An 18,697-nucleotide genomic window follows, 5' to 3' on the forward strand; every position below is an offset into this window, starting at 1 on the left:
AATGCAGAACAAAACAGAAAATGGAACATATATTCATGGAAAGGATGAAATCAAAACTGTCTGGAAAAAAAGTGTCTGTATCTCTCCTTCAGGGTCATGGTTTTTCTAGTTTTTATGTCTTTATTTGGTAACTTCAACATTAAGACTTCAGAAAGAGTAATAGGGTTGTTACTTAACTGAAGAGTTGCTCTTAGCTGCTTGGAAACATTTGGCAAAAGTTTGGCCCAGTCACTGAGAAGGGCATCAGCCAAAAGCTGGACAGCAGCGGCTGGAAGAAAAGTACATGGAAATGTGATTAAGCAGCAACAGCATCTCCAGTTATCCGCTGGGACCGAATTACTGCTACAATAAAGGGAATGCAGGTTGCCAGCTAATAACCACTCCAGCCTCCTGCTCTACTGCTGAGAGGAGAAAACAATCTTGTTTTCACTGCACATACAGTAAGAACAAGGTTGCAGTGGAGACACTGGTTTTTGTTTTTTCTATTTAATTATTTTTTATGATTATTATGTAGCAGACACCTTCTTTTAAGACTCTAAAATAATTATCTTTACACACCAAATCTGATATCAGTGGCATTCTTACTAAATCTGTCCATATGAAATGTCTAGATGTAACAATGTAATTGATTACAGTAGTACTTACACTAAAGTGTGGTTGTAGCACACAAACATTTTAATACATTCTGTCAGGCCGATTGCTTACATTTCACAAGTATTAATGATCAAAAATACTGTAAAAACGGTAATATTGTTATTTATATTAACGGTAATATAAAATGTTATTGTAGTATAACTGTACAATTTTAGAATGTCATTTTAAATGTCATTCCTGTGATGGTTAAGTTGAATTTTCAGCAATAATTGAATTGTTAGAATTCTTTGTTGTATGGAAAGTCTAAAAGAACATCATTGTTTTGGTCAAAGCTTTTAGTAGTAATGTAAACATCTCTACTGTGACTTTTGAACAATTTAAAGCACCCTTGGCAAAATAAAAGTCATTTATTATGTTTTTTTTTTTTGTTTGTTTGTTTTTAACCTTGCCGAACATTTAAATGGTAATTCACACTGAAAAGTACAATATGAACATATTACCAGGATTGAAAATATAACTTAACCATAACAATGATTCATTATTGCATTATTAAAAATTATTATATTTATTAATCCATTTGGGGATATGAGCATTATCTTACATCTAGTGTTGAGTGGAATCTTACGGTGTGCTCAAACAAATATGAATTGTATGAATTTGTCTGTGGTCTGTTTTTTGGACAGCTGAAGAGAGATGTCAACTGTACTGCCAGTCAAAAGAATCTGGAGATGTGGTCTCCATGAAGAGAATGGTGCATGATGGCACACGTTGTTCCTATAAAGACCCTTACAGCGTGTGTGTGCGTGGGGAGTGTGAGGTAAAGGTTATTCAAACACACCCACATAAACCATCCATCATTGAAGTTCATCCTCCAAAATGCCATAGAATGAATAATATCAGGCCTAATCTCAGCATTCTGAGGCCTTTCCACTTCTCACTGCCTGGTAAATTGTTGATTCTCTAGAACAGGACATTGTTTTCAATGGTCTGTGTTTAACTAGTTCTATTATTGGTGGAATATATGACTGCAAGGTCCTGATTGATCAAGTACATGCTTAGATCTCAGTGTTTTGCTAGTGGAATTAAAAGCTGAAGTGCATTCCAAGATGTATTGCTTTATAATCTGAGAGGGATATGAATGTCTGGAAAAAGCTGGGTTTGAATGTGCACCAGCGCTGGCACTCACCTAGGGAAATATGGGAACTGTGATTGTTTCCATGCAGTTGTGTGCTCAAGAGTGTTTCCTGCCTTTTAATGTTTATTGATTTTATTGGCAAACAGTGGTTCTGGTTAGAATTAAGATTAAGTTCAGAGTAAATGAACCATCCATGCATACATTTTCATGCAAAATTGCTGGTCAATAGCACTATTGTCTTTGCATTTATAAAGACATTTATTGCTTATTATTAATCCCATTTATTGAGGATGCATTATACGCAAAAGCAGTTACAGATTCAATTGTAGAAATGCTCTGTTTAGTTTTCTTCATCAGTATTCTTGTTTTGTTTTCCAGTAAAAATGTAAGCATACTTCAAAACAGATATAAGTATGAATAATAATTATGGTTTTAAATATATATATATTTCTTCTTATGTCTCTATATTCTTGGCTCTCTTAAACCCTGCTCTCTGCACAGAAAGTGGGCTGTGACAATGTCATAGCCTCAGAGCTAGAGGAAGATAAGTGTGGCGTGTGTGGAGGAAACAACTCTACCTGCAAGATAGTCAAAGGAAATTTCACCCGCAGCACAAGGAAACCAGGTGAGCTTCTTCCCTCGCCGCAGACGCCTTGCGCAGGTTCACTTAGTTTGTCCAACCCAGATTTATTTAAAAATTTCACCACAATCAGGAAATTCTTCATTTCTCAAATCTCATGTTTATTTTTGTGAATTGTATTCTTAGGTTTTCTGAAGATCCTGGAGATTCCTAGAGGAGCACGCCACATACAGATCCACGAATTCAAAGGAACTCCGCATATTCTAGGTAGAAGCTCCTTCTCAGCAAATGCCCCTGTGATTAATAACTCCAACACTGGCCTTCATAATTCATGTGTCTGGCCTCCCACTGTTTGTTATTGATGGAGAGGTTTGGACTCCTCCTGGCACTGAGAACATTAGGAACTCCAGCTCAGTGGCCGTAAAGCACCTTAGTTGCTTAGAAGTAATGACCTCCAATACTGTGATTTATAGGTACAAGGAATGCATATAAAATCAGCTTGATGAAGATTGATCCTTGTTTTTGTCTCACTCGGTGCATAATTTGGACTGCATGTAGTGAAGTCCTAATTTTAAATTGTCCTCTGCTAGCGGTGAAGAACCAGGCCACAGATCATATCTTCCTGAACGACGAAGGTGATTTTCCTGAGTCACGTACAGTAATTGAGAAAGGTGTGGCATGGGAGTATACTAACAATGACGACAAGGAGACAGTCCAGACCACTGGACCACTCCAATATGGAGTTCTCATTATGGTAAGAATGAGCATTATATGAGCCAAAATTAAAAGAAGTAGTGGACAACTGTAAATCCAGGTTTAAAACCTAAAGAGCTTTCAGGGTTAATGAGGGCAGTACATCTAGTAATGGATAGGAATAGTTCACCAAGAATTAAAAATTCAGTCGTACTCATCCTGGTGTTGTTCCAATAGCATTTGCCCTTCTTTCTTTTTCAGATCAAGAAAATTAAAAAATGCCATGTCCTGCTCACGCAAAAGATGTAAAAGTGACACACAATGGTCCCATGTAACACGTATCATACATTTCAAGTGTTATGAGGGTATAGGATAGGGTTATGTGAAAAACAAACCTAAATTTATTGTAATATTTAGAATCCTGACCTAAGCCATTGGTCTTTTGTGCATGGCTGCGTTCATGAGACACTGTTAGGTCAGCGGTTAGGTCACACAAGTGCACCATTGTGAGAAATAAAAATGAATAAAATCACAACATGAAATACAGAGCCTAGAAGAAAAAAATTGTGTCATTGTACTTTCTTTAGTGAGTTCCGAACTTCCAGACAATAATGGTTTGTCAGTTTCCAGTCAGAATGACAGTTGATAGATATGAACACAACATATACATTCAGCTCAGAGAAGAAAGTACATGGATTGTATTTTATTTTGCATTTTTAGTAATCTAGATTTCTCACAATGTGTGATTTTTGAAGTTTGAGTTGAAATGAACTGTGGCTCTAAAGAAGCACAGTTGTGTACAGACCATTGAACTAGGTAAGATTCTTTTAAATACAAACCCGATTCCAAAAAAGTTGGGACACTGTACAAATTGTGAGTAAAAAAGGAATGGAATAATTTACAAATCTCATAAACTTATATGCTATTCACAATAGAATACAGATAACATCAAATGTTAAAAAAAAATCATAAAATTTTGAAAAATTAATGTCAAATATTGGCTTATTTTTGGATTTCATGAGAGCTACACATTCCAAAAAGTTGGGACAGGTAGCAATAAGAGGCCGGAAATGTTAAATGTACATATAAGGAACAGCTGGAGGACCAATTTGCAGCTTATTAAGTCAATTGGCAACATGATTGGGTATAAAAAGAGCCTCTCAGAGTGGCAGGCTCTCTCAAGTCAAGATGGGAAGAGGATTACCAATTCCCCCAATGCTGCGGCGAAAAATAGTGAAGCAATATCAGAAAGGAGTTTCTAAGAGTAAATTGTAAAGATTTTGAAGTTATCATCATCCAAAGATTCAGAGAATCTGGAATAATCTCTGTGCGTAAGGGTCGAGGCCGGAAAACCATACTGGATGCCCGTGATCTTTTGGCCCTTGGACGGCACTGCGTCACATACAGGAATGCTACTGTAATGGAAATCACAACATGGGCTCAGGAATACTTCCAGAAAACATTGTCGGTGAACACAATCCACCGTGCCATTCGCCGTTGCCGGCTTAAACTCTATAGGTCAAAAAATAAGTCATATCTAAACATGGTCCAGAAGTGCAGGCGTTTTCTCTGGGCCAAGCCTTATTTAACCCTTTGCAGTCGATTAACACGTATACGCGTTATAAGGCATTTTCTCCTGATAACCCTGGATAGAACTTGAATAACACTTTCAGTTTTGATCGTACAGATAAGAGCAATACATCAATCGAATCTGTAAAGGGTCGATTTTTTTGTATACAGACATAATAACAACGAATCTAGACAAATCTAATTTTTCACGAATCAATGGAAAACTGGGACGCCATGTCATCTGGACTAAAGAGGACAAGGACAACCCAAGTTGTTATGCTGAAAGGTATATCCAAGTTCTAGAACAACATATGCTCCCATCCAGAAGTCATCTCTTTCAGGGAAGACCTTGCATTTTCCAACATGACAATGCCAGACCACTTATTGCATTAATTACAATATCATGGCTGCATAGAAGAAGGATCTGGGTCCTGAAATGGCCAGCCTGCAGTCCAGATCTTTCACCCATAGAAAACATTTGGCGCATCATAAAGAGGAAGATGTGACAAAGAAGACCTAAGACAGTTGAGCAACTAGAAGCCTGTATTAGACAAGAATGGGACAACATTCCTATTCCTAAACTTGAGCAACTTGAGTCTCCTCAGTCCCCAGATGCTTGCAGACTGTTATAAAGAAGAGGGGATGCCAGACAGTGGTAAACATGGCCTTGTCCCAACTTTTTTTAGATGTGTTGATGCCATGAAATTTAAAATCAGCTTATTTTCCCTTAAAATTATACATTTTCTCAGTTTACACATTTGATATGTGATCCATGTTGTATGCTGAATAAAATATAGAAATTTCAAACTTCCACATTGCATTCTGTTTTTATTCACAATTTGTACAGTGTCCCAACTTTTTTGGAATGGGATTTGTAATACATTAGTTTGTGTTTTTCACCAAACCCAGAAAACTTATAAGACATGTCACATGGGACCATTCAGTGAAACTTTTCTGTCTTTGTTATTTAAAAAAATAATAATAATAATAATAATGCTTGATGCTGGTCACTTTCCACTGCCATTATGGTCAGTTTTTTATTTCAAGCATGAGTAGTACAGTGTATTTTCAAAATAAAAGTTATAAAAAAAAAATCTTGTCCCAAAAAGAAAGAAGAGATACAGCATTAGAATAACACCAGGGTGAGTAAACAATTACTTAATTTTCATCTTTGGGTAAACTATTAACAATTACATTAAATCACATGATAGTCAACAGAATATACTTTTAAAAGTAACATGCTTCACCAATTTCAAACATATTCTCCAGGTCCAGTCTCAGAGCATTTCTAAAGTCACGCTTTCATACAAATACATCCTGGCAGAAGATCCGCTCTCATCGATGGAGAACACCCTGCCTCAGGATGACACAATTTACTTTGAGTGGGCTCTCAGGAAGTGGTCACACTGCTCAAAGCCATGTGGCGGAGGTACACAGCAATATAATAAGAATTGGCTACTTTTTTATTTATTTTCAATAGAGATAGAATTTTAAATTGAGTTGGCAATGTCCAGTATTATTAGGTTGAAATAGAAATAAATTAGGAAAGACATTTAAATAATGCCATTTCAAAAGTTGATTATTAACCTTTAACTTTAGTTCTAACATATTTTCTTATATTATTTTTTTTATGATTTTTAAAGTATCCTATGTAAAATACAACAAAAACATTAATATTGTAATTTATTATTGCAATTCAAAAGCAATGTTTTCAATTTAAAGTAATTTAAAGTGAAACATCTTGATTACTTATGGTAACCCTCATTCCCTAATGGAGGGAATGGAAAATTTGTGTCGAAGTCCAACACTAGGTGTCGCACTTGAGAGCCCAGACACCTCTGATAAAATTGAGAAAATTTGCACAGCTGGGCTGACCATGCCTCAAATATTTGGGTATAAATATGCCAGCATGGAATATGCTCACTCGTTTTGTTCTGAAGAGTCAAAAAGTGTCTAAACTGTTCCCTCCATCAGGGAACGAGGGTTACCATACATAGCTGAGACGTTTATTTTTAGTCTGTCACTTTGACGTAGTGTCAAAGTACGACACTAGGGGTCCGTATACTAAATGCCACAGCAACTGAACTTTGTTACGAATCCACAGGAATCTGCAGGTGTTGACAAGCCCAGTATGTCACAATAAAATGCACCTCTCCTCCTCATAACCTTACAATGCCCAAGACTTATGACCTCACTCTCCAACATCTGGGAGAGCCACCATATAAGACCGATGTCACCTCCAACTGAAGACTTTTCTCATCTGAGAATAAATAAGAAAAAAATAGCGGCTAGAAAGTCCTGGTTGTTAATGTTGGGGAAGCGTTCATTTCCCCAAGTGGGGAAAGAACACTGTGAAGACCTCATCCTACCTGAAGGGGAGGAAATGTGGAGATACATCCAAAACTCACTAAAAAGACAGTAGGGTTGGTTCTGTGGAGTGTTCCACATTTGGGGGCGAACTAGGTCTCAGAATAATGCATCCATGACGAAGGAGGCCTCGGATAGGGCAAACGCAATAGGCAAAGAAAGGAATCCTGTGAGGCAACAGATATGTCTGTGCCTGACTCAGCCACTCCAATCAGCTGAATCGTCAAGCCAAACAACCTGAGGAGCCAACAGGAAATGCTAAATAATAATGTAATTTATTCCTGTAAAGTAAAACATTTTGGTTACAAAAGGCTCACAATGGAAGAGAACGTTGCACACAGTGATGTACAAGGGAGCAGAGACTTGCATAGGTTTGTCATACTGGCTTGACATCAGACCTGCTGCATCAAAACCAGAGGAGGCAGAAATCTTTGTCTGAACAGGTTTGATGCTCCAACAACATATGCACCAATTCAACCACAAATTTGGTGGCCTAGGCCCTGCAGAATCCATCTCTTATCCCTCGGTGCAAGTAGAGCTGGTTGGTCATCTCTACCTGGGTCGCTCATTACAGGTGATGATGACACCTTGCTGCTAAAAGATTGCCTCCCGTCGGGCTTGACCACCAGTCCAGGCCGATGCAGGGTCAGCGCAGTTCTCACAGATTGTCTCCAGCAACAAGTAGGCAGAGATTGCTGCATCAGGGGCCGAGGCAGAATACCTTTGCCAGTTTGCTGACTGTCGAGAAATGGCGGTGTCACCAAAGAGACCAAACTGGGAAATATGGGAGTAAAGAAAGTGCACTTTCTCAGTAACCAGCATCCCCATCGGATTGAGCCACATGTGGTGCTTCTGGACCACTGAAGTACAGTGATGATGTTCACTGATGAGTTGCCCTCCCCAGAGCCTGCTGCGTGACCTTCGTAGCATGGAGGGAAGAGTCAGTCGTAGAGCACAGTTCCTGCATGCTGGGGTTTGGGTCCACCCTCGTGCAGACCCTACCCTAAACAACAGCAGGATAGCCTTGGTGTGCGGAGTAGATGCAGCTTGTCTAGAAGCAGTATAAGCTCTCACCACAAGGGACGAGGAAATTGTATGCACTAAATGGGAGTTTTAGACATCTCCTCCAGATGGCAGCGTTCTCGATCATTCTCTCCACCTGGGGGACACCCATATATTCCTTTTTGCTGGACCGCTGTCAAGGGTAATGAGAAAATAGGTACCGGTGCAACGTATTAGAGCACTTACGGTTGGAGGAACAAGACATCTGCAGGAATTCATCCACTGGAACTGCTCCCACAACATCTCCTTTCTCCCCTTCAGGGTACATCATCGAGGCCCTGTACCCGGAAGAAGAAGGGCCCGGACAGCATGCAGATGAGGTGACTTGTGCTTATAGCCATGTCCTCACAAGAGGGATATAAACCATCCACAAAAACTGCTTTTAAAAGGAAATTTGCTCCCAAAGATCACAGTTGAAGCACCCAGTGGTACTCTCACTACACTTATCTGTGTATGGGTTCTAGAGAAACCGCTGTTTTACCATAGATCCTACGCATCGGCTCCGAAGAACAGAACGATTGAACAAATGCCACGCTGGCCTATTCATACCCAGACATCTGGGGCGAGGCCAGCTGTGTAAATTTAGCTTGCAAACATCATGTGCCTTTTCTCAATGATGTCAGAGGTGTCTGGGCTCCGAAGTCTGACCCCTAGTTTCAGACTTTGAGACAATGTTGAAGTGACCAAATTGAATTTTTAACAGCCATTACTCCAGTCTTAATTTTTTGTGGAAATGTAAAAAAATAAAAAATAAAAAGATTCAAGATGAATGGATAGTACAAAACAACATTTATATGAAATATAAATCTTTGTTTACATGAACATTAATGACTTTACTGTCATTTTTTAATCAGCTTAATCCATTCTTGCTAAATAACAGTATTTTTTTTTATCAAATATAAGTGGCCCCAAAATTTTAGAAGGTAATGTATGTTTATCTGTTATTTATAATAAAATGTACAAGTATTCTTTTGTTTGTTGGTTGTTGTTTTTTTCTTTTCATTCCTTAAATTGCAGTTTTATATTCTGTTGATTAAAGTTGCTTAAATAATTAAATTCTTAATTCGACTCAACTGTTACAGACAAGAGCTTTGAGTGAGGCTTGGATCAGTGGTAGGAGACAACAGCTTCTATTTTGACATTTTGTCTGTTTGTCTGGCTTTTAGGGAAACAGTACACACGTTTTGGATGCCGGAGGAAGTCGGATGGCAAAATGGTACACCGCACACTCTGTGCCAACATACCCAAGCCTCGTGCCATCAGTCGAGTCTGCAACCAGAAGGAGTGCTCAGAACCAATGTAAGCAAACGAGGTTCACTGTGTGGTAGTTTTCAAACCAATATCACACAGTTGAACTGTTGTAGCATCTAAATGAGTGATGGACGATGGTGTAAGGCAGGGTCACTAGACTTGGTACTCGGAGGCCGGTGTCATGCAAAGTTTAGATCAAACTTGCCTCAATACACCTGTCTAGAAGGTACAAGTATTCCTAGTAAGACCTTGATCACCTGCTTCAGGTGTGTTTAATTAGGGTTGGAGCTAAACTCTACAGGACACGGACCTCCAGGACAGAGTCTGGTGACCCTGGTTTCAATGGAATTGTAGGGTTAGTGGATATTTTTTTCAGTGTGTGTTGTGTATTTCAGCTGGGTGACAGGAGAATGGGAGGAGTGCAGTAAATCATGTGGTAAGACTGGTTCTCAGACTCGACCTGTGCGCTGTGTGAGACCTGAACTGGACGGTTCATACAAAGCCATCAATGCTAAGTATTGCAATGATGACCGGCCTGAAGGGCGACGATCCTGTAATCGTCACCTATGCCCTGCACAATGGAGAACTGGACCTTGGTCTCAGGTGAGTATGAGTAAGATTGAGAGTTTGACAGTCAGATGTTTTTTTTTTTTAATTTGTGCACATTTTTACATTTAGATTACCTTTATATAGCACTCAAAGTTAATATTTAAAATTGTCCTATTTAATAACACTGTTAGAACACAAAATATGCCTAAATTCAAAATTAATGATTAATTTTAGTGTTCACTGCTTTATTTTTAATTGATCAAATAGATCAAATAGTAATAAAAGTATAAAAGTAATATGTGTGATTATTGACCATAACATGAAAATTATTATCAAACATATCAGCCAGAATACCAGTGATATTCTAAAAGAAGAAATCTTGTATCAGCATCTGTATCAGTTGATGTGTTTTAGCATCAGTGATGCTATAATAAAGGACCATCATTATGTTAAAGCAACAGATCACCCAAAATGCTATTCTCAAAATATTACTTCTTTAATGTAGCAACCTTACTCTCAAAACATTATGCCATTATTTAAGTAATGTCACAACTTATCCACAAAGTCTTAATACAGTGCAAAATTACACTACTGGCAGGTCCACATTAATGCACAGGCTTACCTGGACTTAAACCCAGTAAACAGATGGTTATGTCTTAAGTGAGCATAAACAGTTGTGGAAAAATCGAATATGTAATAGTATTCGTGATTTAGATCTTTATACAACAGATTTACCTAAAAACAATGGGAGAAGAGAAGCAATTACTCCTCTTGACTGAATAACTTTTATAGCTTTATTATTTGTAATTAATACACTAAAGACTATGCAATTATTATAGTTACATTTGATTATTCAATTTCTGTATGTCTTCCTTGCTTCTGTAAAAACGCTTGTGTAAAATGTAAATGAACTTACCAGCCAGATCCACAGGCAGTAAAACATACTGTACAGCATTTGTGAAGATATTTGCACTCAAAGTGCAGAACATTTTGTGAAGGTACACATTTAACCTTCAATAATTTACCTTCCTCTGTTCTTTAATGTTAGTTCATAAGTGCATTTTACTAACATTATCACATGCAATTTAATGCTACACGTTTGTATTTAGATATCTGTGTAAAATATGTCCAGCATTGTGCATGTTTATTTCATAAAGTGATATTTGTGTATATTTTATATGACATATAATAATCTTTTGTTAATGACATTTATAGCTGCAAAGTGAGTGAATGTAGGCTGTAGTTCTCATCGATGAAGGGCCCCTCAATAGGTAAAGCCCAGGGGCCCCTTACAGTCTTAATGCGGCCCTGACTACTGGCACACTATGAATGTAAAATAAAATGTGATTTATTCCTGCAACGGCAAGCTGAATTTTTGATAATAACTGGCCACAAAATAAGAGAGAGAATGAGAATGATTTATATATTAGATATTAGAATGATTTCTGAAGGATCGTGTGACACTGAAAAATAGAGTAATGGCTGCTGAAAATTCAGGTTTGCCATAAATTACATTTTAAAACATATGAAAATGGGAAACAGCTATTTTAAACTGTTAAATATTTTTTCTCAATATTTTACTCTTATTTTCTTTAACAAATAAATGCAGCCTTAGTAAGCATAAGAGACTTCTTTCAAAACACGTTTGACTTGTCGTGCAGGTTAATCAATGTTATCTTGTTACTACATCCTCTTCTGCTACTTTGTATGTTTCAATGTTCTGCATGTGTGTGCAGTGCTCAATGACCTGTGGTAACGGGACTCAGGAGCGGCAGGTCATGTGCAGCACCCCTGATAATGCCATCGGCGTCTGTATGGACACCAAGCCTGAGAGCATCAAATCATGTCTGCTGGCACCGTGTCCAAGTGAGTGTCCGCTGTCACCTATACAGCTCCTCAGATTTCACTTCAAAACCAAAATAACACTGTTCCTAAATCCTGTCTCATCTACTAGATGACAGAGGGAACTTCCTCATCCAGTGGCTCTCCAGAGCAGACCCTGAGTTCTCAGCGCCCAAGATCTCCTCAAGTAAACGGCCCAACTCCAACCATCAGCCTGCTGTGTGCTGCATGGCCGCTCTTTCCTGGACCCTGCCTCTCTCTCTTACCCTATGGCTCTGTTACACTCTGTCCTGACCGCTTCCCTGTTCCTCTCAGAGTCTTAACTTTTCCTTAATCCGAGGAAATTCTGTGGGCTGTTTCCTTCCTCTGCCCTTGTTCGCGCTGTACTTAGTCTTCTATAGAAACGAGGGCTAAACACAGCCTTAAATTGCATTGAAAAAGGGCACTGGTGCCTGTGCGGAAGGAGCCTTGTTTTGAGAAGCCATGATGGTTGTGCTATGTCAGGTAATATGGATATGACTGTTGTAATGACTTCCGAGGTGAATCATTCAACAAACTCTACGAAACAAACTCTTCTGTGTGAGGAAGTTGGTCCGGCGCTGTCGGTAACTGGAGCATTTCTGTCAGTTTGTAAAATTAAGTACAAATATATAAGATGAACATAATATATCACAAAAATGACAATGTGGGACATAATCTTCATTTATTTTGACTGTTTGATGTCATGTATTTTTGTATATATTTTCTCGAAAAAATGGTTTAAGAACCGTGTATATACAGTAGAAGGAGTATCGAAAATCAACGGAGCATTTCATAATTTTTCAGGGAATTTTTTTCCCCCTATATGATGAAAAGACTTGAGTGGTAAGACGGTGCATGCTTTTTAACACATTTTTATTTTATAAATCGGTTGCTTGTCGATGTTTGACATCCTAATGAAGGATCAAAAATACCTCATGCTTCTGCGTGTTTGTTTCCAGTCACATCAGCGATTTTTGCCTTATTTAAGATTGAAGGGACGAGAGTTCGCGATTGCATGTCCACCAACATTTCAAAAAGAGGCAGCTAAAGAAAAAGGACAACAACAAATATGAATGTTTACAGCTAAGCAAGTGTAGACGGTTGCTGCTCTTCTGTTGTATCATGGTCTCTCACTGCTGTCTGTGGAAAGATGAAGCTATAGCGATTATGAGACTATGTCTAAAGGCCTTTTTTAAAACTATACAGCAATTATGTGTATATGTTAAAATAACGCTGAGTATACTTAGTAATGGTAATAACATATTCGATGACTGTTATCTCTTACACCAGTAACAAAAGTAATATATTGTATTTATCTATGTATTTTGAGCTTACAGGCCATGTTTCCTTGCCTGAAAAATAATGATTTGAAATATGTATACAGTATATATCATGTTTAAAAGAGTATCTAAAGTTATAATGATATTTTAAAGGATTATAAAGTATCTGACTGTGTGTGTGTGTGTGTGTGTGTGTGTGTGTGTGTGTGTGTGTGTGTGTGTGTGTGTGTGTGTGTGCGTGGGCGTGTGAGGTCCAGTTGTCCAGTTACTGAAATAAACGTGACAGGGTCCAGGCTGAAAAAGACTTTGATAGGAGCTTTACATTGAAGGGTGGCATTTGTTTAGACTGTTCTTCCAGCCCGTTTCTGGAATTACATATTCAAAACACCTCACATCTGGACTTATTTGTAATTAAAACTGGTTTGAAATGATTTCAGATGGCGTGTTGAAGGCAGCGTCTGGCCTGTAGTCAGATCTTTGCTGAATGCTGGCCCCTGTAGGTCTTATTTGTCACAACTCTTTCATTCCAGAGCGTAGCATTTCCCTACATTACCTACGGTTACAGTATGTGGTTGTTTAAATGAAACCCAGGATGTGCCATTTCCATTTTTATAATTATATTCCTCAAAGTTGTCTGTTTTTCAATGGATTTGATGGTGTTGAGATGTTTAACCAAAGTGTTTACTAAACTGTGAATGGTGTGACATTTCAAAACAGTTTACACTGTACTCAGAAAAGTTGTATGTGTTGTCTTGTACTTGCTCTATATTTGACAGGAAGTCTCTGTGTAACTAATGTGGTTTCTTGTCAGCTGTGTTTATGGGAATAAAGGGTCAAGTAATATTCTAAATACTTAAATCCTCTGAATTTGTGCTCTATCATTTCATGTCGCCATTTTGCTTAGACTAACATTATTTCCATATCGCATTTTCCTAATTTCCTGGTGTTTTACTTCATTTTTTTTACATTTTTTTTTTTTTTTAGAATTCATTGTTGTTTTCTTATATTATATTATATTATATTATATTATATTATATTATATTATATTATATTATATTATATTATATTATATTATATTATATTATATTATACATTTTATGAATTTTTCTTAATTTATATATAATGGTTTATTAGAAAATTTCATCAATTTTTATATATATATATATATATATATATATATATATATATATATATATATATATATATATATATATAATATTATATATATATATATATATATATATATATATATATATAGTTTTTTTTTTAAATATATTAAAGACATCACTGTTTGCCAGGGTCACGCTGCTGCATGCATTTTTCATGTTTATATTTCAAATACTCATTTATATATTTATTTTAATCTACTATTTTTGTATTGAAGTCCATAACTGTCTGCCAGGGTCATGCATGCTTTTTCATTTTCACATATTACTATTATCATTATTATTATTTTCTAATCTTTTTATTTGTATTATTTCCCGTTAATGTACTGACATCAGTAACTCTACACTGATCATCCTGTTGGTTTATTTTTCAGGGTCCCGCTGTAAAGGAGACAAGTCGGTGTTCTGTCAGAGGGAAGTTCTCAGTAAGTACTGCTCCTACCCGGGCTACAGGCAGATGTGCTGCAAGTCCTGCAAAGCGGGCAACCACTCCTCTGAATTCAACCTGACTAGACCCAGGATGTACACCACTGTCACTCCTAACATAACTCCCACTGCAATGGCTCCCGTTCGCATGACACAGCTGTACAGGACCTCACAGAAGCCCGCCACAACAATCACACCGTCGGTCAGCAGATGGAGAAACATCAGCACAGAGCCCAGCTCTTGGGGCTACACAACCACTGTGAATCCGACAACCCTAAAACCAGCAACCACAGTCCCTTTCACCACTGGTTCTGTCACTGTGCACACGAAGCACCCCAGCACACTCGAGTATGAAGAGGAAACCAGCACCCCCTTCTACGAGGATGAACCCTGGAGCGACGTCTCAACCGAACACGTCTCAGAATCCCAATCGTCAGAGTCCATCTCATCATCTGCAGAGCCTTGGCCAACATCACCACAATATAAAACTACACCTGAGAATAAAAACATCGAGACAACACTACAACCTAACGTTACTGCAACAACAAGCCCTCCTGCCATAATCACTCTCCATCGGTCGGAAGACAAGAAGGAGAATAACTCCATCGACGTGTCCTACAGGATTGTCAATCCGAACGAGGCCGCACTTAACCACTTTGTTCCCAGAAATCGAGTGCCCTTCCGTGAGAAAACGCACAATAAAAGAATTCAAGAGCTTCTTGCGGAGAAAAGACAACGGGACTTCCTGCTTCAAAGACTGAAACGAAAACCAGGAGACTGATACATTTCCTTTTCTTTATCCCTGTGGTATTTTGTGAGTATATTTTAAGTGGTTTTACGGCCTCTACACTCTTTCTTGGCATTTGCAATATTTTGACAGGAAATAACCTCAGATCGCAGTCTTTCATGTAGTGTCTGTTTAAGGCATCTGATCGGATATAAAATTGACCATAGTCATGTTTGGTTGGGTTTTTTGAAGATGACATTGCCCCAGGGATTTACCACACACACATACCACGAAAAGTTGTGTTGTTTGTCATTATCTCACTTTTAAAGGTTTACTGGCCCAGCTGAAAACATAGTTAAATCAGCTCAAGCTGGTTTGCTGGTCAAAGATGGTCTGGTTTGTTCGTTTTAGATGGGTTTTGTTCAGACCAGCTTAACCAGCTGAACACAGTCTTGACCAGAATCGAAAACCAGCTTAAACAAGACTAGCTAAAAATCTGGTTCAATGCTTTTTGTCATCAGGAGAATGATGTTTCAACATTTGGTGTATCTTGTCCAAAGTTTTAAGTCATCTTACCTGTAATTGCATTACAGAACAGTATATATAAAGCTAACTGCCCAAGGACTCCCTTCGAAAATGAACTGATTTTAACATAAATAAAAACATGATTATGGTTATGCCATAATAAAATGCTACACTAAACATAGTTTAACCATAGTATTTGTAGTAAAACTGTGGTTATACAAATGGTAATCAATACGTCAAAAAACAACATGGTTAATACACTTTTACTACAATAAAACCATGGTTTATTTTTGGAAGGGACATGGATCTTGTGTAAAGGTATGGTCACTTGTGAAATTTAGTCTACTTTTGTGGGCAAAATCTGTATTCAGAAATCCTTTGCCCTCATGAAATTCCCAGCTGTGTAGATTCCTGTTGAAATGTCTGGATTTTGCCAATGAAAATCAGCTGAACAACTGCATTTCTCTGAAATTCCACATACAAAGAGGTCTACTATATCATCATTAGTGTAGCAATGTGTGAAGCACAGTTCATACAGAAGTCACTTTTAAACCAAGCAGCATTCTGTTGATCAGTGCGTTGAATCTGTATTAGGAAATATTTTGTCTCTACACGAAATTCCAGATTGTGTTGATTCCTGTTGAAAAAGATTGAATTTCATGTGTGGAAATTTGTAAAACAATGGTATTTGATAGCACTTCAAATTTGGATACTCAAACCTTATGTTGAAAAATCATTCTCCTCGGGGGTGGTAATGTGTTCAGGAATATTCATTTTCTTCTAAATGAACAAATGTAAATCAGCTAGTTGCGGCATAATGGAATATAAACTACTTCGCACTTCAGCAATATGCTGAGTAAACCGCAAGACACATCGCAGCAGGCAAATGTGTCGCAATGTTTACATGGGGAAGAACCAACACAGATGGATGCCCATTAGGATGACTGCTGTGGGATTGCCGGTCATCTCTTGACATTTTGGAACAAAACGTGAATTCTGTAACCACATGGCTATTTCCTGCAAACACTTATCTGGCTTCTCTCTTAATAAATGCACAGATCTGAATCCCTTTCGTAAATGTTGTAAATATGAGCTAGAATTTATTTTTTGTATTTATTGAAGTACCTGTGCTTTCTCCCAAAGCCGCTTTGTGTTTATTAGACCACTTTGCGCTTTTTTTTGTGCATGCGGCATGAGTGACAATCCTACACGTATCCAAGAGCCAATACTATGATATCTCCTCTACATTGTCCAAACACTGTATTGAGAAATCAGTGTACATTACAAATGCAATAGACATCTGCATTCTTCATTCATGACCGTCCACATTCTTGATTCAAGGGGTACAAGTGGACGTAGGCATTTTTGATTCATCACATTCTTCACTTAATAAAGCTGCAAATGAACTAACAGTGTTGGTCTCATTCCAGCTGTGTGTTAAGAAGAGCAGAAGTTTGGAAAAGTGATTTTAAGCAGAAACCAACTGATGGCCACAAGATGGCAGTGCTTCTCTCTGTATTGGATTTCTTTTTCTTCTTCTTCTTCTTCTTTTCTCGAGATTAGTTTCAATCTGCATGCATAAACTACCATTAAGCTGGTCACATACATACACACACATTATTATTATTATTATTATAGTTGCACACAGCAGATGGCAGTTTAGTGTTATTTTGTTGTAACTTTAACTGATATTTTCCTACTATTGGTTGGTCAAGGTCTCAAAGTTGTTGTTTTCACCTTAAAGCAACCTTGTCATTAGACAAATGAAACGATGAAGGCCTGACAAAAATAACTTGCCTATTTTGTGCTGCAAAGTCAACACAACTATCAAACTTTCAGTGCTGCTGGCTACAGCCTAATAGACATTAGATTTATTATATTAGTCCTACATTACAAACAAGCTTTTATATAAAATTATGTTTCATATTTACTCTGAATACCACAGTAATAGCAGCATTACCCACTGAATTAAATAATAGGACTAGGCAATTAAAAGCTGAAATATTGTCTCATTTTATTATCATAATGTAGCCAACATCGCAATACATAGAGATTAATGATGTGTGTAATAAAGTGACCTTGTAATTGTGCACAGTAACATAGCGGGCAGCTTAAAAATGTCCCTTACCAAAGCTGCCCCGTGACACATGTTTATATGTCAATTTCCTCACGGCCTTCATATCAGATGACTGTCTTATCGTTGTGGAAAACACAAACAGGACAAAAATAAACCTTATCTGCATTTAACAATTGTGATCTCGTGGCAAACACTAAGTTGGAAATATAAAAATGGATTTCCTGTATTCCATTAGGGAAGATAGTTATTTATATCAGACAAAGTATATAAAACTTGTAGAGTCTCTAGTCCTAATGTTTGGCTTGATTTTTATATGATGCTTTTGTGACTATTTTTATGTTATTTTAAAATGAACTATTAACTACTAATATACCTATTCAAAACCCATTTGACCGATATTACTGAAATATCTCACAAGATAAGAAAATATAATGAAAGTATTGTGAAAAGCTATTAAAATGGCCTTTTAATAGTTCTCAAACAAAAGTTGAGTATGAAATCACAGCAGCTTGCAGTTGAGTAGAACTGTATGGCTCATCACCCGTAAGAAATATGACCACAAATTATGAAAGGGCACACTGTTGACATATTATAAATTGTAGCTTGTTAACATAATTGTGTATGGATCCTCCTAATCTGCATATATACCATCAACAGGAATGTTCTGACATGCTTCCAACTCACATACAGTATGTACAGAACATTTACAACAAACAAAACCCATTCATGTCGCCCAATCAATATTTCATGCCTGTATTTCTTACTGCAGAGAGCAGCACTGAAACTTTAATGGTCACTCCATTGCGTGTCCTGCTCTGCTGAAGTTGACTTTG

General features: G+C 37.5%; 1 protein-coding gene across 1 annotated transcript in view; it reads left to right on the plus strand.

Annotated features, from left to right (window-relative positions):
- Positions 1-17,199, plus strand: part of LOC113038411 (A disintegrin and metalloproteinase with thrombospondin motifs 2-like) — an 85,343-nt gene extending 68,144 nt beyond the window's left edge. Inside the window, exons 13-22 of the mRNA XM_026195784.1 lie at positions 1,278-1,411; positions 2,231-2,354; positions 2,496-2,576; positions 2,900-3,063; positions 5,841-6,000; positions 9,167-9,299; positions 9,647-9,854; positions 11,537-11,666; positions 11,755-11,829; positions 14,484-17,199. Of these exons, the coding sequence (XP_026051569.1) occupies positions 1,278-1,411; positions 2,231-2,354; positions 2,496-2,576; positions 2,900-3,063; positions 5,841-6,000; positions 9,167-9,299; positions 9,647-9,854; positions 11,537-11,666; positions 11,755-11,829; positions 14,484-15,316 (2,042 nt within the window). The 3' untranslated portion in view covers positions 15,317-17,199. The remainder of the gene's footprint in view (positions 1-1,277; positions 1,412-2,230; positions 2,355-2,495; positions 2,577-2,899; positions 3,064-5,840; positions 6,001-9,166; positions 9,300-9,646; positions 9,855-11,536; positions 11,667-11,754; positions 11,830-14,483) is intronic.
- The last annotated feature ends 1,498 nt before the right edge of the window (positions 17,200-18,697 follow it).

Source organism: Carassius auratus, chromosome 21 (assembly GCF_003368295.1).
Source record: "Carassius auratus strain Wakin chromosome 21, ASM336829v1, whole genome shotgun sequence".
NCBI classification, from domain to species: domain Eukaryota; kingdom Metazoa; phylum Chordata; class Actinopteri; order Cypriniformes; family Cyprinidae; genus Carassius; species Carassius auratus.